Source organism: Tachypleus tridentatus, chromosome 3 (assembly GCF_004210375.1).
Source record: "Tachypleus tridentatus isolate NWPU-2018 chromosome 3, ASM421037v1, whole genome shotgun sequence".
Taxonomy (NCBI): Eukaryota; Metazoa; Arthropoda; class Merostomata; order Xiphosura; family Limulidae; genus Tachypleus; species Tachypleus tridentatus.
Genome location: NC_134827.1, coordinates 71,306,450 through 71,334,003, shown reverse-complemented (window position 1 = coordinate 71,334,003; position 27,554 = coordinate 71,306,450). Strand labels below are relative to the sequence as shown.

The 27,554-nt window shown below is 32.9% G+C and overlaps 1 protein-coding gene across 9 annotated transcripts in view; it reads right to left on the bottom strand.

The window, feature by feature from the left end:
• Positions 1-1,760: 1,760 nt before the first annotated feature.
• Positions 1,761-27,554, bottom strand: part of LOC143247132 (uncharacterized) — a 27,263-nt gene continuing 1,469 nt past the window's right edge. For 7 of the 9 annotated variants that reach the window (XM_076494697.1, XM_076494703.1, XM_076494699.1 and 4 more), the window contains exons 2-7: positions 25,902-26,199; positions 23,283-23,469; positions 21,321-21,502; positions 16,888-16,977; positions 8,495-8,689; positions 1,761-7,737 (exon numbers count right to left, since the gene is read on the bottom strand). In XM_076494697.1, coding sequence (XP_076350812.1) covers positions 7,586-7,737; positions 8,495-8,689; positions 16,888-16,977; positions 21,321-21,502; positions 23,283-23,469; positions 25,902-26,199 — 1,104 coding nt within the window. In that variant the 3' untranslated portion in view covers positions 1,761-7,585. The remainder of the gene's footprint in view (positions 7,738-8,494; positions 8,690-16,887; positions 16,978-21,320; positions 21,503-23,282; positions 23,470-25,901; positions 26,200-27,554) is intronic. The other 2 variants (XM_076494698.1, XM_076494700.1) reach the window with 1 other exon arrangement.

Below are 27,554 nucleotides of genomic sequence, written 5' to 3'. Positions count from 1 at the left end.
TATGTGTGTGCATATATATATATATTTTTTTCCTTGTAAGTACTAAAATTTGTATTTCTGTTGTTTGTAAATTTTATTGTACATTTTGTTATTTTTGCAGTTTAAGTTTGTTTTTTTCAGTCCTAGTTGTAGCATTTGGTATTACACCATTACATAGCATCTTATATGCTGCTGCACATGTACATAATTGTTTTGGATTAGGCACTGTTGGCTGTCCATAGCAAAACCACTATCTTCTCTCCAGTCTCAAAATGGTGACCCTTGATCTTCTTGGTATTTCTGACTGCTTTTGATGGGTTTGGCTTTCACAGTAAAACTGCTTTAATAGGTTTAGCTCAATACACCTTTCCATTCATTTGTTTTGTAAATCTTTTTCCATTTTGTCTTTTATCTCATTTCCTCTCAGGCACTGTCCCAAAGTTTCTATGATGACTGGTCTTATTTTGTGCTTCTTTCAACTCTTGCAGACTTACATTTGCTATGTCACTTTTAGAGAATTGAAGGGACTTGATACCTTGCTTGCTCTTCTTCCATCGAGTTCTTGTAGTGACTACAGGTGCTTTGCCCATTTTCTTGTTGTCTAATCCAAATTCTTACTACCTGGTATGTTTCCAGTTATCAAATCATATGTTGGTGCCTTCATACACATGGCTTCAAGATTCCTACTTAATATAGAGTATCCATCTTTATTTTTGCTGTGGGAAATTTTTTACTGTCCCACTAATTAGCACATACAGGCATACTTTGCCCATCATCTGAACATTTGATACCACTTTGGTTCTCACTGCTGTACTACATAGCCTTTGCCATTGGCACGTTATAATTTGTTGGCACCTTGAGATAGTTATAACATGCTCCAAGCACTACTGGTACTGTTTATCTATTTGTTACCTTCAGTTGATTGTTAGTCATGGACTTATTAATCATGGAAATGGCACTTTGGTCTTCTTGTGAATCTAATCTGATTTCTTGGGCAGGAATATCCATTTTGACATTTACTCTTTTTCTTATTTGTTACAGACACTATTTTAGTAAGTAGCTCCTGCTGCTTGCTTTATGTTAAGAATTTTGCTATTACATGTTGGTAATGGGCTTGCATTCCTTTGGAATGTGACCCATTTTATAATAATTTTTCTTCCATTTGACTGTTAACCTTCTGCCACCTTCATTAGACTCCTAATTCTGGTTAACTATAATTGTTTTTGACATTATCTGGATATTCTATCACTCTTATGTAATCTGTAACAATTAATATTTCAGTTCTTCATAACTTTTCAATATAATATTATGGATGAAATAAAATTCAGTTACTAAATGATGTGTGGCATGTATGTCTGTAATGAGAAATAGAAAGAATTTAACAGTGTTTGTTATGAAAAGCTTCAGTTAAATCTTGGAAAGATTAATAGGTAACAGCATGATAAGATTAAAAGTAACAAATACCACCATAGAAATACTAGATAACTGGTACTGCCTAAAACAGGAACCAATAACATTACTTAAACACTTGGCAAATATCTTTACACTAATCTTGTGTTCAGAACACATGCCAGCAAACTGGAAAACATCAGTAAACAATGATACCTAAACTAGTTAAAGTCACCACAACTCTCAGAAAACTACTGACAAATAAGCTTAATAAATACAACAGGTAGACTATGTGAAAAAATTATCACCAAACATCTCACCTTCTTAAAAACCAATAAGTTAATTTCAGAAATGCAAAATAACTTCATAAACAACTGACAAAGAACTAAACATTATGTATTATAATTTATTTTGGATGAGTCTTCAATTTATTATGTTACGTATTACAATTTCAAACAGCTGGAAATTTTTATTTTAATTTAGAAGTTAATTAAATGTCAGTACATATTAAATTTATTATATTTGCCAACAAGATTGATACACAGAATTTCTTTCTCAATACAAATACATTTTAACATGCAAACAACAATACAATTTATAATAATAGTTAATACAAATAATTATATACAAAAATGTTGCAAACTCAAAAAAAAAAAAAAAAATTCAGTCTTGTATCTGGTCTGGAGCTGAATATTTTATCAACTATCCAGGTGCACGATGAGTGAATTAATTTTATGTTCATATACAGATATTCTTCACTTGACAGATATGCAAGCTAGCTCCATTCTTTCTTAACCTAAACCTGTTTATAAGCTTTCTTTCACAGAAGAAGATAGACACCTACTGTCCTTGTAGAAATACTACCATCTGAAGTTAGTTCTCTGAAGTTGAATGATTCGTAATGTTCAAAATTTATAAAATTTCTATTCAAATATCTGTAGTTTTCCAATTAATAAACACTTATCAGAAGTATAACTTCTGATGCTTAAGGTATACTTACTGTAGCCAACCAACAATATTAAACTGTTTCCTCTCATTAGGCAAAATTCTCAGAAACTCAGCTGGCAATCACTAGAATTTTACACACACTGTACATTATTGATCTTACACTCAAAAATCTTCTACAAATTTAAAGAACAGGCAAGACGTGCACAATACACATTTAACAATATACACTACAGGTTTCATAATTATTTCTGTATTTTGTTTGTATTTCACTAACCCATTTAAAAAGAATGCCAACACAGTCCACCACTCTAGCAGCTTGGAACTGGAAAGTGGTAAGGAATCTCAAATTCCATTAAAAGAAAAGGGGTGAACTCAATGAAAAGTCTAGATGATAAACAACACCTGAGACAGTGAAATGGATGACTGTGAAACTGTATTTTTAGAAGCAGACCCTGCCATTTATTCAATACAAGGCATTTGGAAGGTATCAAGGTATTCCATGGGTAAATGTATTAAGTAATTCCATTGCAAGGATAAACCTACAAGTAACAGTAAAAAGGGAAAAAGTTTCTTAAAAGAAATAGAATAATAAAAATAACTTTCCCAGTCAAAGTCACACTGAAGTCTGAAAAATAGCAAAACATGGAAGATAATAGCCTAAAGAGGAAGAAATTGTAATCCTATGCAAACAGTGAGAAAAACAAAAGGTATTACAAGATTTCCAGATGCTCAACTGAATAATTTCCTCCAAAGGATGACAAAAATGAGACAGCAATGAAGAGGTAAAGTGTAAAATTTGATGAGAAGATACTTGGAATGAAAAAAGGGAGGAGGACAATAAACAAGAATAAGCCAGTTGCCATAAAAGCCAAACACAACTGATGAGTGTGGAACGAGAAAGATCATGAAAAAAACACAACTGCCAAGAAATAAAGACCACAGAAAACAGCCATGCAAGCAACATAATAGCAAAGAACACCTACAGGACATAGTAGTCTATCTGGATCAGGACTAGAATAAAGATGGAAAATGAATGGAAGGGAAACTGTCAAAAAGGAGTTACCCTCATGAGCCACTGAAGTTTTGGGGGGGAAAGACTGATCCATATCAACATTCCAATTGTGAATGGCAGCCTGCCATTGTGGACAGTGAATCCAGAAAGAACGCATCAACAGGGCAAGAGTAGGAGAGGTAAACATTATATGATATTGTGCAGAATGAAAGGTGTAGGACATATCTGTCCAATAACCTGAGACTGTGGAGAAAGAAGACCCTTAATCAAAAAACTAAGTGAGAAAATCTGCAATATGAAGAAAGGTTGGTTGAGCAGAGGAAAACCCTCAACCCAGAGACCAATAGTGGAAACATTCCATTTACGTTGGTATACTTCCATGGAGAAAGGGCAAATTGAAAGAGTCAGAAAAGAAGCTATCTGTTGGGAAAAGCTGTATCTCTTTACCCAGAGCCAGAAAGACTTGGCATGAAGATGGACGACAGGAAAGGCTGGATGAAGCACTAATGACAAAGGTTGAAGAAGAAGTGATGGAGTCAAAGGAAGAAGTAATGGAGGGATAAGTTGGAACTGAAAAAGCTGCAGAAAACACAGCTGAGCCAGAATCAGAAATTACTTGACAGAGTGGTGTGGATTATCAAAATCACCTGTCAAAAAAGTTGATGAGAGGACAGACATACAGGTATTTGTTGGTCCAGTCTTGACTGAAAGCATTGACAACCAGAGCAAGAGGATGATGGACTGAAGACCAAAACAGAGGCAATTTGTAGTTGAGGAATTGGCAAATAATATGGATTACCCTACTAAAGTCAAAGCCATTGAAAAACAAAAGGATTGAGAGACTACTCTGTCAGACACACACAGTCTGGATGGTAAAGCCACTTCATGGCAAGATGACACATAATATGAATGTCTACTGTGTGGGCCCAACAAAGAAGATCCAATGCATAAATAAAGAGGGATTGAGAATGGGTGCCAACTTAGTGATTGGGATAAGCAACTAGCATAGAATTGTCAGAATAGATCATCACTGTATGATTTCTGGCCAGTTGGAGAAAATGAACCAAAGCATGATGTACAGCAAGAAGCTCAAGAATTTTGATATAAGACTTTTCAGCCACAGAAAAGTACTCCAAAGCTTCCTGTTGATCAACCCATGCTCCACATCCCTTCTATTACCTATTTTTTATAAGATCAAGCACATTCTCTCTTTACCTCCTGTTTTATCTCTTAGTACACACAGAAATTTAAAGTTTGTTACATTTACTATATATATCTTACTTATTACCTTTAGGTCAATGCCCTCTATCAATTGCTACCTGTTTTAAATAAGTTAACTGTAATATGAAATCCTCATCATATGAAGAAACATTAATAGCCCTGTAAACAAAAGATGAAACTGAAGACTTTCTTTTTTTGTGACCATGGATGAGAAGGTAGGTAATATGTGTTAGCAAAATGGGAATTGCCAAGCAACATTTACTCTCCAATAAAAAATTAATTATTACAATTAATGGTGTGAAAGATAAAACTGAATTGAGATAAATATGATACATATAAAACTTAATGTATTGTGGTCTAAGTTATATTCAGCAGACAAGTACAAACTTAGAATTTAGAAAGAAAAATCATCAAAATTTGGTGAATAAATTAAAAGCAAGAGAGTCAGATTTAATGAAACATGTGGCAAATTGATTCTGGTTTGGTTTGTTTTGAATTTCATGCAAAGCTACACAAGGGCTATCTCAGCTAGCCATCACTAATTTAGTAGTGTAAGACTAGAGGTCAGGCTGCCAGTCATCACCACCCACTGCTAACTCTTGGGCTGTTATTTCACCAACGAATAGTGGGATTGAATGTCACATAATAATGTCTCCATGGCTGAAAGGGCAAGCATGTTTGGTGTAATGGTGTTTTGAACCTGCGACTCTGGGATTATGAGTTGAGTGCCTTAACCACCTGGCTATGCCAGACCTCATATGGCAAATTCTACATGTCATTGACTAGGATATTGTAAAAATTACTTAAACAGGTAACAGAAAAAATAAACTAAATGTAATGGAATCCTTAAAATACGAGTATAAATAGATTTATACCCAGAAGCCGTGGACATTTGCTTGTTTGTTTTTGAATTTCATTCAAAGCTATATGAGGACTAGCTATGCTAGCCATCACTAATTTAGCATTGTAAGACTAGAGGTAAGGCAGCTAGTCATCATCATCCATTAACAACTCTTGGGCTACTCCTTTACCAACAGAGTGGGATCGACCTTCACATTATAATGCCCCCATGGCTGAAAGGGCAAGCACATTTGGTGTGACAGGGATTTGAACCTGTAACCCTTAGATTACGAGTTGAGCACCTTAACTACCTGGCCATGCTAGGCCACATGGACCTAGTAAAAGAGATCCAATGTTCAAAAACACATATCTCTGGACCAGGAGTCCCTTGGTGGATGATATGTGTTACTAATATATGTCTTATTGAACATCACCAGTGATACAATGTTTGATGTACAGCTAGATGTTTTTGTCTGCAGGTCAACAGACAAAGTCTTCTGGCAATTTACACATGCCTTCCAGCTCTGAAGGGATGTATCTGTGGAAAGGTATAGATCCAGACCAAGGGAGGAAGAAGCATCCCCTCCAAATTATGTATTTTGTCCAACTACCAAAGCAGATCATCTCATAGGGAAAATAGTTTGGAAAGAGAATCCCAAGCAAGGTTAAAGTGATTGTGAAGCACCCATTGGAAGGATCTCTATGTGCACAAATTAGGGGAACCAGTGTTGTCATCAATGACCACATCTCCAAAACTGGTAAGAACCTCACAAATGGTAAGTAACTGAGCTGAGAGAGAACAGAGAACTAACAGTTTAATTGAAATAAGTCACGAGAAGGCTGGACCGAAATGATATGAGTGTTGAAAAAACTCCCAAATAGACAAAGCACTAAATAGATCTGTGGAAGAACTTCTCCAGTTTGTTTAACCAGCTCACCTGAGCCACCATTGGAAGTAGATGTCGAGTACAATTGGCCAATTCCTGTTCAGAATGAGCCAGAAGAGGCCAACCATCCATGTTATAATTAAGTTACAGCCCAAGAGTATGAAGATTTCGAACAAAAGCTCAGGGTACTCAGCAAAATATGTTAGACACCAAGGCAAGTCTGAAAAGGACCTGAAATAGAGAAACCACTCAGAGATGGACAAACCAAAGATAAGGACAAGAGTGGGATGATATAAGTACATGTAGGTAAGCACTGTGGCATCTATTTGGGTCATCACAACACTCATCTCAAGGTAAGAAAACACACCATAGTAAATCAGGGTAGTAAAACATAGCTAGTTAGGTGAGACAAAATGATTATAGGCCATCAATCCCTGGTATTCTTGGGGACAACAAATTGGTAAGAATAAAAAAAAAACCAAGAAGGATGGAGTACAGTTCAATAGCTTGTTGCAATAGCAATTCCCAAATCACTTCCAACAAATGCTGATTGGTCATGGGATTTCAAGGAGAAGGAAAATAATAGGGTAAGGAGATACATGAGTTGAGGAAAAACTGGATAACAAATCCTTCTGACAGAACATGAAGTGCCCATTGATATCTGATGAAAGAATGCAAGCAAAGGCAAAACTTGAAAGGCTGAGCTTCCACCATATCCAAACCTTCAGGGTAATCACTGGTAATGGTGGCAACAGGGGTGTACCTAGATGAGCTTGGGCAATGCCTGGGGATAAAGGTTGATCTATGTAATGTTTGATCTTTTGGCACGTGAAAGCAAATAAATCCCCCATCAAGTTACCCACATTCCAGGTCTGGGAAAAAAGCTGGTCATTGATGTAATAACACTCAACTTTGGTGTAACATTTCTCTATAAGCACCCAATAAAAGCCACTGGAAATGCTTTGATGTAGTAACGACAATTTAAGTATCAATAATAAATCAAGATTTGGTAAATTAAATAGTTTATTATGGCTCTTGTATTATTATAACTACCAAAAAAAAAGAGACATATAATCAGTAATTTATTTATCATTGCTAAAGAATAGTAACATTTCTTTAAATACGATTTAACATTAAAATTACAAATGAAAGTGTTAACAACAAAAACATCATAAAGGTTCTATATTTTCATACATAGACATTACTAGAGCAAGTTTGGATATCTGTACCATACAAATTAGCATACAGTAAAATTATTCTGAAAAAAAGAATAATTCAAAAACAAGTCCAAAAACACCTGAGGAATTTGTTATATAAATCTTGAATACACAATACACTTCTTGCCAACTGTAGTCAGTAGATGTTCTCTTGTTAACACCTCTGTACCAGGAAGAGTGGTAATTGTCACTATCTGACCTATTTCTCCATCTTGGGTTAGAGCTACTCCTGCATGGGTAAGATCTGAAACAGTTAGGTTCTATATAATATTAAATTTACTGATGACATACACCATTCTTGAACACTCTTTACAATTTATACCTCTGAAATACTTCTAAGATATTTTGACATAAAATTATTGTTCACACAACAGTTTGTTGTATTCTTGCACTCTTTTTTTTTTATTAACAAAATAAAATTGTATATTGTAACAATTGAACAGAAGAAAAATATGTAATTTGGTTATGCTCATGTATAGAAAACCTTTAAAACAGAACCATCACCTTAATTATTGCAATGTTAATTATAGGGTAACAGCATCAGGGGCTCCAACATTGAAATACCCTAATATAGCAAGAACAGTGACAGTTAAATGCTAAATAGAAAGAATTTACCAAAGTTTATATTTTTCTTTACTGCTTTAATTACTCAACACCAAGTTAACTTTCACCAACTGAAATAATTCATTTCTCCTTTTGAATTAGTATATGAAAAAGTCATCTTTCCCTTATTCATCCACTACTCAAATATATGAGCAGATGAATGGAATTTTTGAGACCTAGATGGAAGATAATTTTTCATCAACTACAACTTAAACTTAATACTACATAATATAATTGTTTGCAAGTAAAATTGTAGTTATTCTCCTTAGTAAAACAAGGTTTAACTTCTAATACTTACCATCTACCCAAAATATAATTCATAACAAAATCATAAAACTCAAACATAAACTTAGGATAAAAAGTAGTTGAAAATATTTTAAGGTAATTAACTCATTTACCATGAAATGTAAAGGTTTCATTTCCTGAGTCTTCCAAGAAAACATTTTCTGTGTGATCATCAATGCCATTCTTTTCTTCATTACTAGTTGGAGAGGAATTTTCTTCATCAACATGATGACGCTTTTTGTGGACATTTCGACTACCACTCTGAGAGAAAGTTTTTCCACAGATATCACATGAAAAAGGCTTCTTTCCTGCATTATAACCCAGAAAACATGATAATATTTTGTATTTTTTATACTTATAACACTAGAAGTTATAAACAGGCAGATTCAGAGTGGACAAAGGAGGTATCATTATCTATAATCCCCTTATCAAGTTAGAATGCATCCAGAAAAATCACTCAGGCATGATGGTGGTCAAGGTAGAAGAAAATATTCAGGGTTATTCAAACCAAACCTAACATTGGATTTTTGTTTCTGCCTCTTCCCCTCAGATTCTCTGTTTGAAACTGTGTTCTTACTCCTACTGAAAAATCAGCAGGATCAAAGATAATACATGTTCAGATAACACAGGCAGGTGCCCTAAAAGGGATTTGATTTTGAGTGTTCATTACCTTGGTGTAGCTATAAAAGTAAATGGGAATAATAGAGGACCTAAATTGATACACTGGAGCCTTTGTGATTTATGAGGAAGCCTTTGAAACCTGCAGCAGAGCATGAATACTTTTTAAATAAGCAATAAACATTATTTCAGTTTTGCAATAGTATGTGGTTGAAAAATATTATTGTATGTTAACCCTAAATAGAATTCCCCCCACCCCAAAAAAGGGTAAAATAATAAAAGATATGTTACTTTACAATAACACTTAGCAAAGAGACTTGTGAAAGAGAGTAATAAATTAAAATAACTTTGTACATTAAGCCTTACCAGAAATTATTTCTCGACAGTAGGTGATAAATGAAAAAGAATATTTCCATTAAGACTTAGTGGAAACACTTCACCACAGCATGAAATAAACAAAATGTAAAACTTTTGTAATTTAAGGATAAACCTAATTTTCATAGAACTAATATGAAGAATAACAGGTACAGCAGTTAGTTAGTAGTGAAATAAAAGAGAAAAAGCAATTGTTGAAAGTCAAGGAAAAAACAGAAAAATTAAAGCACCATAATTCAGTGTAGGAATGCAAGGAGTAGAATATTTCATTGGCCAGTGATAAAAATATCATAATTTTCACTTTATGTTCCAGGTGAAATTAGACTGAAAATAATAAACTCTCAAAAATATAAACAAGAGAAATATTGTTAAAAAGAAAGTAAAACAAAGTGGATAGGATCATCAGAAGGCTGTAGAGCATGGTAGGGTAAAAAAGATAACTATAGCAACTTTCAAATTATGGCTCCTTCTCTCCTCACAGGCCAATATGAAACCAAACTGCATTCACAAAAAAATTCATAAATTTGTAAAAGAGGTACATAATATGATAAGTCATCACATGACAAAATAAAAATCTGTAGTGATTGTGCAATGGATCAATACATAAAAGATCAGAACTTAAAATCACTGCAATGCATTAAATTAACAGTCTGATACTTTTACTATTAACAATAGTTTCCTGGCCATAATCCTAACAATCTCATATGGTTCAGTTAGCTTAATTAAAAATATTTAAGTTAATCCTAAAAATTCAGGTAAGCTAACAATTCAACATTAGTGGAATGTAGAAATTAATAAAAATAATAAATTTATGAGCTACAGTACAACAAACAAAAAAGGACCTCATATATGTAATTCAACTATAAATTTTTCCAATTACTTTTTTTCTACCTTTTTTTGAACTCAAGAGTTCAAGAAATTAATAATCATACATTTATTTAAAATGTCTTGTAAAATTAAAATTTAGATTAACAAGCTTATATAGATAACATGATTAAACTGTTTTTGCTGGAAAAAAAACTACAGAAATACAAAAAATTACATTATTCCACTCACTTTTAAAATTGCAAATCATAATATGATATCATTGTTATTGCTTAGTACATCTGAACTCCATTCAGCATCATGAATCATGTAGATAATAAAAGCATTTATCAATGAACATTTTGTAAAATGTCATAGAGGATACAAAGGATAAACAAATTCTACAAACATCATCTACTTTATGAAATTCTGTACAAAGAGCACATTTGTGTCAAAAAGTGTGCATTATTTTTCTAGCTGTACAAGAGGTGTCAAAATTATTTTTAAAAAACTTAAGCACATGAAAATATAACTGAAATCTTGACACAGTACCACTTCTCACTCCTGTTTCCTAAATTGTCAACACTTCATTTTGGCAAATGCCTCTAGCTTCATTTACTTATAAAACTGGATAATTAGCCCTTTTTACAAATTGATTGATCAACTGGCTCAATAAACAGTCAATATCACCTCTCCATACAAACAAAGAGATTGGTAGGTACTATCTTATTACCTTTGTGAAATATTGCATTGCTCTGACACTGTTTAATCCTTCTACTTTCCCCTATTAATTCTGATTCGATTATAGTAATTATAGAACCAATCTTTTTTATATGCAAAAACGGCTCGTTTGGGTTGAGAAAATATTTTACATAGAAGAGCGAACAATGTTTCGACCTGACGATGACCGAAGAAGGTCAAAACATTGTTCGCTCTTCTATGTAAAATATTTTCTCAACCCAAACGAGCCGTTTTTGCATATAAATTTCTCAACAAGTGAGTTTCTCGACATCACTGAGAACCAATCTTTGTTTAAAATAACAGTCATCTTCTACACATCTCTATCTGCACATTCTTAAAAAGAAATATTTTATCACAGTTTTTTCTTTTTTTTTAAAGATAATCTAGGCATTTACAATTTGTCACATGGTCATTATTGTGTTTATTTTTGTAGTATGCAGTAATTCCACATTGTTCTTCTGCAGTCAAATAGTTTAATGAAAATGTTTACTATCATACATAATGGTCACAGCATTTTTATTCAAAACATATCAAGATTAGAATTAGAAACAATTAAATAGTGCATTAGCTAATTTGTGTGTCTTGTTCGAATAAAATAAACATGAAAAGAATATTCTGAAAAGATTTATCAGAACACCTTGCAATTACCTACCATACTCACAAAACAGTAAACTAAACTTATCTGATTTTTTATCAACTGGATTTCATTAGTTGAATATAAAAATAAAAAAAAGTGTTTTCAAGCATGAACTTAATACATCATACAACTATTACAAAATAAAAACACCATAATTTTAAACAAGAACCAACAATCAACATGGTAGCTTTAATGATCTTAAGTAATCTACAGTCATGGGAGTTCTTTGTTTCATACTTTATATATACCTGTGTGTCCTACTTCAACAGTCACCTCTAAAACCTAGTGTACATATTATATCCCTCGTTACAGACTGTACCCTGGGGATCTTTTTGATTAGTGCAGTGTTTGTGAATTTTGTTTGGGCTTGTTTTTACTTATAACAAATTATCATTAGTCAGAGGCTTGGATTTGCTGTTTTTAATGCAGTCTTTTCTTTTTATTTCATTTTATTTGGCTGTTTAATATCAATATTATTTAAATATATATATATTCCCATCTTTAGGCAAAATATATACCTGATAATGACAAAAATATTCTCAAACATTGTATATTTGTCACTCTGTTAAAGTTGTAATAAAGTTTTCTTTCCTCTGGTACCTATTCAACCTATTTGTAAACTGTAAAGTACACCTTAACTCAAGTTATCTGACATTTCTTACTGAAAACAAAAATTTTGTGGCTTTCAAATACATATAATTAATACAGCAACACTTCAAAATTCAGAAATTAAAAAAAACTCTTAAACCTGTCTATTTACTCTACTTTCTTATTCTATTAAATCATATTTAAACTCTGTTTATGACTATATTTAAAGCTTATTTCATTAGTAAATGATAAAACCTCTTTATAAAACACCATAGCAAGGTTTCAAGTACGGAAAGACTCAGAATAACATACATAATGCATTTTCTCAAAAGATGACAAGTTCTCAGTAAAAATAGTTATTGTTTCAGATGGGCAGAAAACTGATTACAAGTAATCAGAAGTGAATTTTTTATAGGTTCTTCACTGTTTAGTAGTTTAGAAATAATCAGTTATTGTCTGAGGTCTTTATTGCACTGCTGTAGAATCCAGCTGTGTTGATATCAGAAAATTTATAAAAACAGCATATATGGCAATTACTTGCCCATCAAAATAAAAGGACAGACATCTCATGTTTCTGTCTGATACTATATGGTAGTGTAAGGATGTGTGATTGTTTTCTTATTACTTTCTGAAGAAATGGTCAGAGTGTCTAGAACTCTTCCCTTGGTCAATGCCTACTTATAGATTATAAAATTATACAATAAAATAAAAACATAACATAATGTTCAAAAACAGTAAACTATACTCTGTTTAACACTTCAGTAGCAAAATAGTGGAGAGTCGCTTCAACTAACTATTCGACTTCCTTCTAGTCAACAGTTCAAAACTAGTAATCAGAGCAGTAATTTTGCTATAATAGTGACAAAGCAATTTAAATCAATCCAAGACCTCTGATTAATGCCTTCTCCCCCAAACCAAACTGGAAGTGAAAAAAAAATTAAGTTCAATCAGGTTTTGATACCTTGATGGTATGCAGCACAATAAGCCCATTGCACTATGTGACACAAATTTTGTTCCTGGATAGCAGGTGTTATTTTTTAATTGTTTATGTTGTAAAAGTAAAGAAAATGACCATTATTCCCTTCAAACTTTGCTTTTGTAACCTGGATAATGAAATTTAGAGATAAACCTGTTTTCTAGGTAAAAGTGGGTAAATTTGCACATTTTCATTTACATAAGGTCTGAATAAATAAACATATGAATCAAGATTTACATGTATTTATACTAAAGTTATACAAAAAGGAACAAAAATGTTCAGAAGTGAGTAGGTTTTTGAGATCTGCAACTGTAATGTAAATCACTTTCACATATCAGCCCCCAAATATAGTCTCCCATCATGTTTTCATTATACACTCCTTTGTAGCGGCATTCAAAGTCCAGTATATCTTGGTAGAAGCGCTCGCCTTGTTCCTCTGAGTATACTCTAATGTTCTCCTTGAATTTATCAAGATGAACGTCAAGAATATGGACCTTCAGAAACATCCTGCAGCCCATTTTGCCACAGTTCTTCATCAGAGCCTCAAGCAGTTCCACATAATTTTTAGCCTTGTGATTGCCCAAGAAGCCCAGAACCACTGCAACAAAATTGCCCCAAGCTTTTTTTCCTTCCCTTTAAGCTTCTTGGGGAATTCTGTGCACTCCAGGATCTTCTTTATTTGTGGTCCAACAAAGACATCACCTTTGACCTTTTCCTCAAACAGCTTAGTGAAGAAGTCTCAAAGGTACTTGAAGACTGCAGACTCCTTATCAAGAGCTCTGACAAATTGTTTCATAAGACCAAATTTTATGTGCAGTGGTGGGAACAACACCTTCTGGAGGTCCACTAGTGACTCACACTTGACAGTGTGCCTCTCCACAGAGAACTTGGTCCACTGTAGCCAGTGCTTCCTGTTGTAGTGCAATGCAGTGTCCCCGCTGTCCAAAATGCAAAGATAACAAAGAACTTGTTAAAGCCTCCTTGGAGACCATTCAGGAATGCCACCATTTTGAAGTCTCCCATAACCTCCCAGCCATACTCATCATACTTCCATGCTTGTAGCAAGGTCTTGATGCTGTTGTATTCCTCTTTGAGGTGCACCAAAAGATATTTACTCTTTACAAGGTCCAAAACTTGTGTAATATATCTTACTATTCATGCAAGCAAAAATTGTCCGTCTAACCTTCTAGAGTTTTTTTGCAGTGCTCGCAGGTAAAATGATGTGCCCAGGGTTTGTCTTGATCCCTGACAGGCATGCTGAAATATGCCTTGTAGGTTTTACACATTTTAGCAGATGCTGTCACAGAGTACTTTTTTGCTTTTGTCTTGATAAATTGGCTACATAAATAGCAGAATGCTTTTGGAGAATGCTTGCAACTTCTTGATGCCATCTCTGATAAAATCAAATAAGTCTATGTGTTCACTTAGGCAGCTAGAACTAAACTGAAGTGGTGAGTGATGAGCCCCTGTATATATATATTACTATGGAAAGTTCTAAAACTTCTTGTAAGTTCTACATTCTAAAAAGTTCTTAAAAATTCTTGAAGTTTGAGAAAATTCTCTATCAGCTACTCAGCATTGAATCTACCTGGAACGTTCTGGAAAATGAGTAAATTTGAAAATTTTACTACCCAGGTCACAAAAGCAAAGTTTGAAGAGAAAAACAGGTCTTTTCCATTTACTTTAGGAATAAGCAATTGGGAAATAACACTTTCTGCTCAGGAACAAAAAAAAGAGAAATTTTGTTATATAGTGTTATTTAGCTTTATTAACATAATAGCAATATTTCAATAATTTATAATGTTGGCTGGTTGGTTCATTTGTTGTTTTATGGCACAAATCAGCTAGGCTGTTTGTGCCAAACATCCAGTAAAAAGTTAAAATTAATGTAAATTTTGTAAATTTCATCAAAGGAAATTAAGGTAAACCAAAACAAAGTTTAAAAAAACACATATATAGCATAAAACCAATTTTACATCTGATCTACAACATTAAGAGAAAAACTACAGTAATGCAAGTTGTAAAGGACCTTCTGTAGCATAATTGTAATTCTTGTAACTCGCCAGGATGACTAACAGGTAGTTCAAACAGCAACGTTAGTCACCTGAAGTTGGCCTTCCAGTCCTGGTTTCGAGTATTTGGACATTATTGACATTTTCTAATTTCAAATTGAACTAGATAGACTGTGATTCTTAGAACGGAATTACATTAAAAAATGATCTGATGTATAAATTAAAAAATTCAAATGGTATTAAAAAGATTAATAAACTTTAAAAAACTAAAAACATTTCCAACGTGGACAGTGTCACCATTACCAACAACACTGTCTACTGTTATAGACAAACCTTGGGACAGGACATGTTTAAAATGGTGCCATCATTGAGAGTCATAATGACGACAAAAAAGTAAAATGTGGCTTGTTATGACCCGAGTGTTACACAGACTACACACTGGTGCATCATTTCCAAATAAAAGAAAATGATGAGTTAACAAACTGTGACCAATGCATAGTCTAGATAGAACAATCTCCTCTTTCCGATCCTTACGGAAGTAAGATGGTCAAAGTCCAACAGAGGTCCCCTCACCACATGTAGGAATCCACACAGAGGGGATTTAGAATGTTGAAATAATAAACAAATAATGATCAGAAACCCTTATTTTCATTAATTGCTTATTTTTTGACAATTAATTCAACCATAATTTTGATTGATTAATTACTGGAATAAATGTTGTTGTTGTTTTTGAATTTTGCACAAAGCTACTCAAGGGCTATCTGTGCTAGCCGTCCCTAATTTAGCAGTGTAAGACTAGAGGGAAGGCAGCTAGTCATCAACACCCACCGCCAACTCTTGGGCTACTCTTTTACCAACGAATAGTGGGATTGACCTTCACATAATAATGCCCCACGGCTGAAAGAGCAAGCATGTCTGGTGCGACAGGGATGCGAACCCACGACCCTCAGATTATGAGTTGCACCCTTAACACGCTTGGCCATGCTGAGCCTCTGGAATAAATGAAAACAAAAACAAAAAAAAGAACTAATTTATGATTATTTTCTGCAAGAATTTACTTAATCATAATTTTTATTTATCAAAAAGAGTAATAACAAGAAACACTAATTTTAGTTAATTCATTTGTGACAATCAATTTAACAATGACTTCAGTTAATAAGTAAGTTTATATGGCACTAACATATATAAATGATACTCACAGGTAACTAATTAAACCATCAATCTGAATTTACATGTGATAACTGATAACTGTTTACAGCCTAAAATGCAGTTTCTGTTTGTTAAATTAAGCTTATTAAATTTCCAAAAATAAATAATTTACTCATTACACACACACACATGCACACATCTGAATACACTTTTAAACAAATTTATTGTTTTAGGAGAAACTTTATGCAATTCTCAACAGGCTAACACTTTTATATTCAGAGACTTAAAGACTTCTTTTTATGATAACCATGCCAAGTAAAGAAAGTTTTGTACTATAAGAAAAATGAAGAGCCAGTCGTGTTTTCTAAATTTAAACAGTGTTATTATCTCAATTCAAATATTTAAACTTCCAAGGAAATCATTTGTTATCCTTTGATGCAGGAAGTAAATATACTAAAACATATAACCTCCAACCCTGAAAACAGAAATCCTTTTAGCTGATCGACCTCTTACAAACAACAATCAAAAGGTTTCTATAAGTTCATGTTTTTATTTCAACATAAGAAAATGCCAATTACATAAAATTAAAACAACTGAAAAACAAACCTGAGTGAACCAGCATATGCTTCTTCAAACTTGAGTATTCAACAAATGTTTTTAAGCAGCCCTCATGGGAACAAGCAAAAGGCTTCTCACCTATAAGTCATAAAAGATTCTTAAACAAAATGAACAACTTTCTTCTAGAGACATGCAATATAACACTTTCAAAACTTTTTCTCCTTCAAGGAGATTAGTGTAGCATTTAAAAAGTTACTTTTTTAAATCAAAGGTGTATACAGCTACAATGTAATTTGTAAATCATCTGGACAACATACCTATTAAGCAACTAACATAATAAGTATCAAATAAATATCATTAAATGATGTCTCAAAGAAGTATTTGACTTTTTAATATGTTACATATAAACATCACTAAAATCCTTCTAATTATAAATTACACAATCATATCACTAACAATGCTACAATATCAATGTTATGTCTCCAAATCATTAAAAACTCTCAAACTTCCAACATAACCTTAATATATCAGATTTACATAACATTAAATTCTCAAAGTAGCAAAACTTCACTACGTATGTCAAATCATCTTATTATTAAAACTATCAAGCTACCAAAACTAATCATCATATTACCCATATCATCGAAAACTTCCCTGCAGTAATACATTACACCTTTGTAACATCAGTAATTTTCAAAGTAGCAAAAGTCATAATTTTCCTGAACTGAAAATGTATTTCTGACAGGTATTTACCACTTCTCACTAGATTAGCTATTCTTGTTCAATGCTGCCCTCTGTAAGTAAATGTTTTATTTACACATACCACAAGCCTTATGCTTCCTCCTTGTTTGAATTGGTGCATTCTAACATGTTTCACATGCAAGCCATTATCCATCATCCATGAATAAACAGTAGCATAGCATGCTCACAAGACACATGTAACTTCCTCTATACTCCTGTACCAAACCTCCAATTTGAAGTTTGGCAGAAGGTGCCAAAAAAAAATGGGAAATGTAAATGAAAAAAAAGTATCTTTTGGAAATACATTTTTTGGTATCAGAAGATTATAAATCCTGATATGGTAATTACTCCCTTTCATAAGATTATCTAGAAGTTTGCATGGAGGAGGAGGAGGACAAGTGTAAGGAAATAACAGAAAACCCTTGAAAGTGTCCCTGAGAGACAGAGATCCAGACATCACAGGAGGGAAAATGCACAACTTCTGAACAAGGTATACTCTTCATCTATCTGTATAGTTCATAAAACACAAAAGTGAAACTTACAAGATGTACAGTCTGACTAGGGCATGTCAGACTCTTTGAGATACTGACATCCATGCAAGGGAAGAATGAGGATCATACTCTCTTCACCTGCAACCCAGTAATCAGGGATTATTACCCACTCCAGCTGCTGGGTACTATACAAGGATCAACATCCTTCAGCAATCCAAGACTGGCCATCCAGCAGTGAGAGGATGTATTCAAATTGTGAAAGGACTTATATTGATTGATTCACTCAAATCCAATGCTTCAACAGTGGGAACCGATATCCATGTGAAAGTAAGATGAAGAATCTCAGTCAAAATAGGTCCACCCCAAAGTATAATAAATAATAAAAGAAGGCCATGTTATCCAGTAAGGTGACAGATCAACTCATGGAGGCTACGTCTCATTTACACTAGCAGACCATCAACACCATACTCTCAAATGAATGGTTATGGCCAACTTATTCAGGAGGGTACCTCCATGGTCAAAAACCCTAGCAGCTTGGAACTGGAAAGTTGTCAGAACTCCCATACTTCACTTGAAGAACGAGAATGATAATGAGCTAGTCAGGAGGAATCTGTCACTAGAGATACTGTAATGGGTGACTACAAAACATTTTGAAAAGCAGACCATACCAAGTTATTCATTCAAGGCATGGAAGGGATGGACAACTATACCCTTTTACTTTACCCTTGCAACCATGGGTGGTATGGTCCAGAATGGACATGTTTGTGAAGGAATTATTGTGATAATTTTACAGCACTCTTGTGAGATACCCCATCTGTAGGACAAGTGTGTGGAGCCATGAACAACAGAGCAAGAGTCTACATGACTTACAGAGCGAATCTTTAGTTAATAAATACCCGGTCAGGTAACACTGGCAACAAAGCAGGATTCATGTAATAAAAGAAAAGAAAGAAAGGACCCTGAAAAAGAGAAAAATGAACAAAACCTTTAAGTTAAAGTCACATCAAATTCTGTATCATGGTCACAGGTGGAAGAAAACATGATTTGGTGAAGAATGTAGAAGACAAACATACTGAACATGGTCCACATGCCAGTGTGGAGTGTCTCCTCCAATGTATGACAAAGACAAAAATCAAAGGAAAATGTGAGAAGACAGACTGGATGGGAGAAAATGTGGAATAAGGCACAGGAGGAAGAAGGTAAAGAGAAGTAGGCCAAATGGACCAGAAAGTGGACCTAGTTCTTAAGAGGGAACGAGAATTGCCAGGGGAGAAAAAAATGATTGTGCATACTGTAGAGAGTAGCTGTGTATGCAATAATACCATACCTTAGGCCCCAGAATGGACACAGCAGCCTGTCAGAGTCTAAAGAAAGGTAAAGATGGAAGACAGCAGTTAAGAAAATAGGGGAAAAGAAGAAACAACCCTTTCAACTGCTGCAGACTTGGAAAATAAGGAGTGATGATGAGAGAGCAGAAGAAAGGTAAAGTGATATCAGATACATGAAATGTCAACAGTAAAGAAATCGGACTGTCATATGGAGATGATGATGAACTAGGCCCCATGTAGGAAGCTAACTTCTAGCAAACTATGGCTTGCATCTCCTCAGCCTCTAGAGCTTATGTTAGAATATAACATAGGTATTTTTGTCTTGTATAGCAGTACACAAAATAATCTGGAAAAGTTACTTCTACAACATATCTTTTCAACTGTTGCATAAATCATACAGCTGGAGAATGATCCAGGTATTCATTCATTCTAAACAAGTCAAGAAAAAAATTTCAAAAAAAAGAAAGTACATGCAGAGATGGTTGATAACAGTTATTTAAAAACAATGTAAACAAGATAGTAGAGAAGGCATTTGCAACATCCCTACATGATAGCACAGATACATAGGGTAGTAGAATGTAAACACAAAGAATATAATAAATTCAATTGTTATTGAATGGTTATGGTTAGGTAGATATAAACACACACACACACACATCTATATATATTGTTACATGTTAATTCTTGCTTGTGCTATTATGTAAGGATGATGCAAATGCCTTCCTTACTATTTTGTATTTTTTGAAAGGTTGATATTAATCATCTTTACATTTACTTTCATTTTTGAAAAGTTTAGTCTTTACTTATTTTTAAAGCAGTGTTTCAATACAAAATAGTAGGTTATGTTTATAATCAAGTTCTTAATGCAAAGATTTTTCAACTGTAATATTTATTATCTATTATTGGCTGGTAATTCCTGTTTCACTTGGCACACAAGCTTCTTAAAAAACACCACATATCTGTAAAAAACAGTTAGCTTTGAGGAGTAATGATAACATAGTTTACATTAGAATTACAATTTTCTAAAAATTGCTACTAGTTAATAATATTTACAAAAGTGGATACTCTGAAATTATTTCACCTCAGTAAAATTGGTTGACACCATTGCTTTGGTTTGAATAATCATTCATTAAAAATGAAGCAGAAGAAAGAATAAGAAATACAAACTTTTTCCTATGATATTTACAGACATTCACAGAACTTGTGACTCAGTCATTACACAGATATATGCATTATTGTTATAAAGGGAAACACTGTATAGTATTGTAAAGTTCTGATAACCTATTGAAAAGATACTTATAGCATCATTTTAATGAATAATCTGAGCCAACCCTGGATACACAGTGTTGATGAAGACTTTCTGGCCAAGTTCCCAGACACAACACCTATGTATATATGTAAGATCACTCTGTTTAAAATTGACAGAGAAATTGTTGTCCTCATTCACTACACTGATTATGGGAAGCCAGGAGAGAAGTTTAGTGTGTTTTTTACAAGACAGCCTTTTGTAATGGAAACTATGATGCAAGACTGTTATCAAGATGCATGACTATCAGACAGAGTATAACAATATGTGGTGATACATATTGAAATAAAATGGTCAGACTTCCAAAATTCTGTAAATGTAATGTACTCAATCTCTATAGAATATAAATGAGTAATGAAAAGTACAGACAACTGTAGTTGCTCAAGCAGCAAGAAGGAAAAGAAAACAAGCCAAGCAATACTTATTTATAGGATACCATCAAACTATTGTTCATCTTTTGTTCAAAGACAGTAGAAAAGTATTTAAAAAATATGGCATACTAACAAAACCTTTAAACTTAAGCATTAATACCTATATTACAGCCAAATGTGTATATAATTCAAAACAAAAATGATAGTATATTAGTTATCAGTTACAAAAAAAATTACACATAACCTGTGTGAATTCGACAGTGGTTCTGTAAGTTTCCTGCAGTTGTGAAGCTTTTTCCACATCCTTGTTGAGAGCATACAAATGGTCGTTCACCTGTATGAGTTCTCATGTGCACTGCTAACCTCTGACAGGTGTAGAAACTCATATCACACCCCTCTACAGTACATTTATATTCTCTACTCCCACTATGAAAGGAAAAAGGAATTTTTTTCATTTTTAGTCAGTTGATTAAACCACTGTTATGAACAATACAAACTCTAAACCAACAAGTTTTTAATAAGTACCTTATGTAATAAGTAGAACAGAAGAATCAGTAATTTTTTACGCAAATTGTGCACGCTCTCAAACAAGTTGAATGTGTTTTATTTATAACAATTATCAGTACTTCAGATGCAAGAAAACAGTCTGTATAATTATACCTAGAAGATAAGCAGTAAACAGTGGATGAAAATTACAGTAATTACTAGTACCTAATCAATACCTTTAGCATCCATACATGACCAATATGTATGACACTAGTAGACAGCTAATGCATTTGTCATAAGCACATAATCAGTGCATTTGGTCCCAATGGATGGCAGTACTTCTGAAACCAGTAGATAATGAATACATCAATCAACAATAAATAAACACTATTTTTACCATCAGTAAGTGGCAAATATACAGGTCACTGAAAAAACAGCATAGTAGCTACAAGTTAATAACCAGTTCTTCTATTACTGATAAATGAGTGATACATTTGGTACAAGCAGAAGAGTGGTATGTTTATTTCAGCAAGTGAACAGCATATTTATTACTTAACCTTCTGAAATACAACTTCAATATATTTTCCAATACTAATCCTACCTCCTGTAAATCAAACTCCAAAATACCAATTATAGAACCTCTGTTTAATGGATAAGGAGGGTCTTTCTTCCCTGAATATCCTCTAGGGAATTCTTCACTCCAAAGTTCCTACATTTCTTTTTACTTTATTGGTTTCAACCAGTATACTACCACAACATCCATCACCGGCAACTGACTAGTGCTTCTGTAACCAGTAGATGATGAGAAAAATCTGTTAGAACAAGGTAGTCAGTAAATATGACTTTAATAGATAACCAGTATTATGTAGCCAATACATTTGTAACCAGTAGATGGCCAGTATTTACATCACCAATAAATAATCAGTACACCCTCTGCCAACAGATGGCCAGAACATCCATTACATTAAATGAATAATATGTAAACTTCCAGCAGATGGCAAATACACCTTTCTCTAGTAAAGAATGAATACATCTGTTATCACAAGACAATCTATACTTCTGATACCAGTAGATAGTCATTATATGTCACAAATAGATTGCTAGTAGATACACTGCTGGCCAAAATCTTAAGGCCAATGAACATAAAGAAAAAATATGCATTTTGCATTGTTAGACTCAACCACTTATTTGAGTAGAGCTTCAAAAGATGAAAATAAGAAATGAAAAATAAAAATAAAAACTTTTTAGCATTTATTACCTGTAGATGCCCAATATATACATGTTTATCACACTGAATAACCAGTCCACATATTACCACTAGATGGCAAGTACATGTTTTTCCCCAGAAAACTGTGAACCAAGATCATGAGGTGACTGCAGAAGTACCCCTCCAAATCCTTATTTAGATTTTGTTTCAATTTACTTAACTCTAGAAGTTCTTTAAAAAATCTTGTTTTTCAATAAAGAATACCACTTTTAATACATAAAAATATTACAGTTTATATCAGCACAACCTTAACATTTTTCCTATGCAGTATATCCCAGAAAAATCTTCTTTTTTTTTTTTAAAGAAAATATTCACTCTTTCTAAACTTTCTTCAATGAGGTATGAATACAATAAGTAATTACTATCACAAACATCTGCTCATAAAGCAATGTTTATGCAAGTATTTTAGAAATTAATATACTTGATAACTGTATAAACATTTAATGTACTAACCTGTGAGTCAGCTTGTGGTATTTGAAATGAGTGGGCCACCTAAACTTTCTGCCACATCCTTCACGTGTGCATGTGAATGATTTCTGTCCACCAGTTTGTTGAAGTAATTTACTGGTTGCATCACTTGCAGTTGAACCATTTTCTTTCTCCATTGATTTTATCTGAGACAGAAAGGTGTTAACTTTACCTAGAGATGAGACAATGGAAAATATGAAAATTAGTTTCAGCAACTTACTATATAAAGCTCTTCACAAAGTGTTTGTTCAGAATATTTATTTGTACTTTGAATGTTGCATATAATAATGTCTCATTGTTAGAGATGAAATGCTGCACCCAAATAAACCTATCCCTACCAAAGGTTGTTTTAATAAGTAATTACATAATCCTGATATATTTTTGTTTTATATGCAGCAGAAATACAAACTATAGAGAAGAAAAATGAGATTAATTAGTTTTTTAACAGAGGAACAACAAATAACCATTTGAGCCTTCAAAACTGTTCTTGCACCCTCACTGCTCACTAATAGAATAGTACAAATTCACACCCATCCTTTATTGCTTAAGAAGTCACCAATTACATTATTGGCCTCTATTCTACTACTGATGAAAAATCATTCTACAAACCACTTTAACTCTGTTAGAGGAACAGAACTGTCTTAAGTAGAACCTTGCACATTTTTTTTAAATCTTAATTTAGTATTTTCCTCATCCCATTATTTTCATTATGAAACAATTGGAGGCATTTAAACTAATAATCTCATGGATACTCTTGTGAGCTTTACTTATATCACATCTTACCCTTGTTTCCTTATGATATAATAAGTTAAAAGATCTCAACTTATTCCCTTGGAATCATCCTAGTAGCCTTCTACTGAGCTTTTTCCAACAATTCAAAATCCTTTCTCAGATAAAAAAAACAACAACAAAAACTACGCAATATTTAAAAGAGGTCTAACAGGTGATTGGTATCAAGATAAAAATTACATTTTTTGTCTTGTAAAGAATTTATTTACAAATACATCCTAAATTCTACTAGTTCTATTACTACTAACAGAGCACAGTCTTCACATATTGAGTGACTTATCTGTTGCTATGCAGAAGTCCTATTCATTACACTGAATAAGTTCTCTTCTATATTAAACAAGTATTACAAATCATAACCTAAATACATTATCTACTGTTATATACTAAAAGTCATTTGTTAATTATTTATTCGACTTAACAATGGATTCAAATTATTCTATAGAACCTAAACATCTGCAGAACAGCTAGCAATAACCAAGAGTATAACGTTATGAGTAAACTTCAATAATTTACTAATAATGTTCCTGTCAATACTATTAATGTAAAAAAGGCAGTCACTTCACTAGTAACAAAGGTTCACTTTGATTGGACTCCATTATAACAACTTTTTACTTTCTCTGAATTAACTAGGCTTTCCCCAACCCTCACTAATATGATTTCCTTAGCTAATACATATGATACCTATTCAACATCTTTTAAAAACACTAAGAAACAATGGTCCCCACTTTTCCATTACCCAGGTAAGACATAACATCATAAAAAGTTAACAGGTTAGTAACAGTAAAATTTGTACTTTAATGAGTCCATTTTGGTGAATGGCATCGAACAACAAAAATCTCAAAATAATGTAATAAGAAAGTAATTTCAAAATGAAATTTTTAAGTTAAACAACCTAATCATCAGTCTACCATTGTAATCTACATAATCAATACCTCAAACTGGTTGTGCATCAACAATCAATAACCCTTATTGGTTGTGTACCTTAATAGCAATTAAGTTGTACATTCTGTTGTGTATTTTTGTTAAACCTACAATACAACAACCAAACATGTTTTGGGAGAAATCTAAACTTTTTCCATAAAATAAAGTTTAACTTATATGCCAAAAACTATTATCATCTTGCACTTTTTATAAACCTCAAAAATTTATAATTTGAAGAACCTAAATTTGTTACTTTTTGCATTCAGCCTCTCCAACAATACTACTATGCACAAATATTACCTAGAAGCACTTTCAACAATAGTCGTTAAACTGTACTTGTTAGTTAGAGAGGGATTTTTCTGAAATTGAATCTTAAATTCCATTTAATAATTTATGCCCATTATTTGATAGGCAGTGTTATATCAGAATTATATCTCTACCACAGTCTTTAATACTTCTTGACTGTTAAAAAAATATAACACAATTATGAAAAATTAAAAATATGCAAGAAGCCTGTTACTTTGACAGTTAATATTGTTGTGAGATAACTTAAGAAAGATTCACGATATTTAAATTTCTTCAAAATATCCAAGAGGTTTACATTAAAGATATGTTCTTTTGAGTTTCTGAAAAAGTGCTATACATAAGATAATTGTATATTAATCTACTACATTACATGTAGAATATTTACCATTAACTTTTAAGTAAATCCTTATCTAAATTAGGACTATAATCAAAAAAGTAGTGGGCTTCTCATCATCATAATTTTCTTCTTGTGTGTTAAGCAACATAGTATGTTTCATGTGTTATGTGAGGTTTGACAATAAAGAGAAAAAATATATATATTTATGTATATGCCCTGCACCTATTCTATTAACTACAAGCTGTAATTACCTGCATTATCTATCTGTACTTCTGATTCTGGCAAAGATTTAGATTCAGAACAACTGGACAGTTCTCTGGCAATACTTTCCTGGATTGAAGTAATAAGATTTTGTTTGGCCACACTATGCAGATCTTTCAGAGAAACATTTGTTGGCAGATTAAAATGAGCTGTGGCTAGTACTGATAAAGCCTTTGTAATAAAGAGGTTGCTGGAATTTTCCAGTTCTTCAACATCCTGGAAATCTTGTGGAATATCAGCACTGACTGTAGGAACAAGGTTTTCTTCTTTATCTGAAGTATTATCCATCTGTTAAAATTATGCATACAATTATAGTGATAATATTAATTGTAGTTAACAGAACATTTACATATAGTGGCCTAAAAATTTCTTTTCATTTATAATGATGAAAGCTAGAAAATATAGACATGTAAGGCTCAATACATTTTACTTGTTCATTAAATTGTAATGATGAATTGACAGGCAAATCTTACAAACATCCTCTATTTTCTGATGATTTTGAAGTAATGAAGAAATATAAACATCTTTAAATTTTTTATGTAATAACACCATGATTGTTGTACCACTAAACCTGCTTCAACAAAAATGTTTAACCTAAAACACATTTCTTACGAGACTAAGATGCTTCACCACATACATGCAAATAGCCATATTACACACAATAACTTTATTTTAAAACTAAAAGAAAAATTACTTGGTCCAAAGTTTAGTATAACTAATCAAAATATTTTAGACCTACCACCTACAATATATTGATATGGAGGTTGCAACTGTTCCCAATTTCTTTATTATTACTGGTCATAATAAAATTTAAGACTAATGTAATCAGGTACTTGTACCATTAAATTTGTACATATGAAATAATGACTAACATCAGTGATGTCGAGAAAACCCGCTTGAAGAGAAAAATATATATGTAAAAATGGCTCGTTTGGGTTGAGAATGTTTCACATAGAAGAGCAAACGTTTTGACCTTCTTTGGTCATCATCAGGTTCACACCAAAGAAGGTCAAAACGTCGTTCACTCCTCTACGTAAAAAATTTTCTTAACCCAAACAAGCTGTTTTTACATATATAATGACTAACATCAGGATTACATCATACAAGAAGGAATGGTTCAATTTATTCTTACACTCCTGTGCACTGTATGACAGAAGTTCAAAAAATAATGTTTACACAAATAATACTTTAAAAAGAGCTCCAAACTGGATTTCCTCCCTCACAGTAAAGAAACAAATACAAAATACAGAAACAAATTTGGAACTAAATATCTTACTTAAATGAGACCCATAAAGTAAAGTAGGGATAAAATTAAAAATGAGTCCCATCAACTACAATATAAAAATAAATTATAACTCTCTGCCAAATTAGATCTGTGTTTCTCATCCATCAATTTACAGACTTGCACCATTCTTTGGGTTTCACAACAATGAACAAAAGCAGAAAGAATGTTCATATGTAAATATTAATGTTTTGTTTTATTTCTCTAACAGAAAAGCCCCTCAGTGGCACAGTGGTATGTTTGCAGACTTATGTGACAGAAACTGGGTTTTGATACTCGAAGCAGACAGAACACAGACACTGCTTTTTGTGCTTATAACAATCTAATACCAACAGAAGAAACAGAACTACAGAAAAGTTTT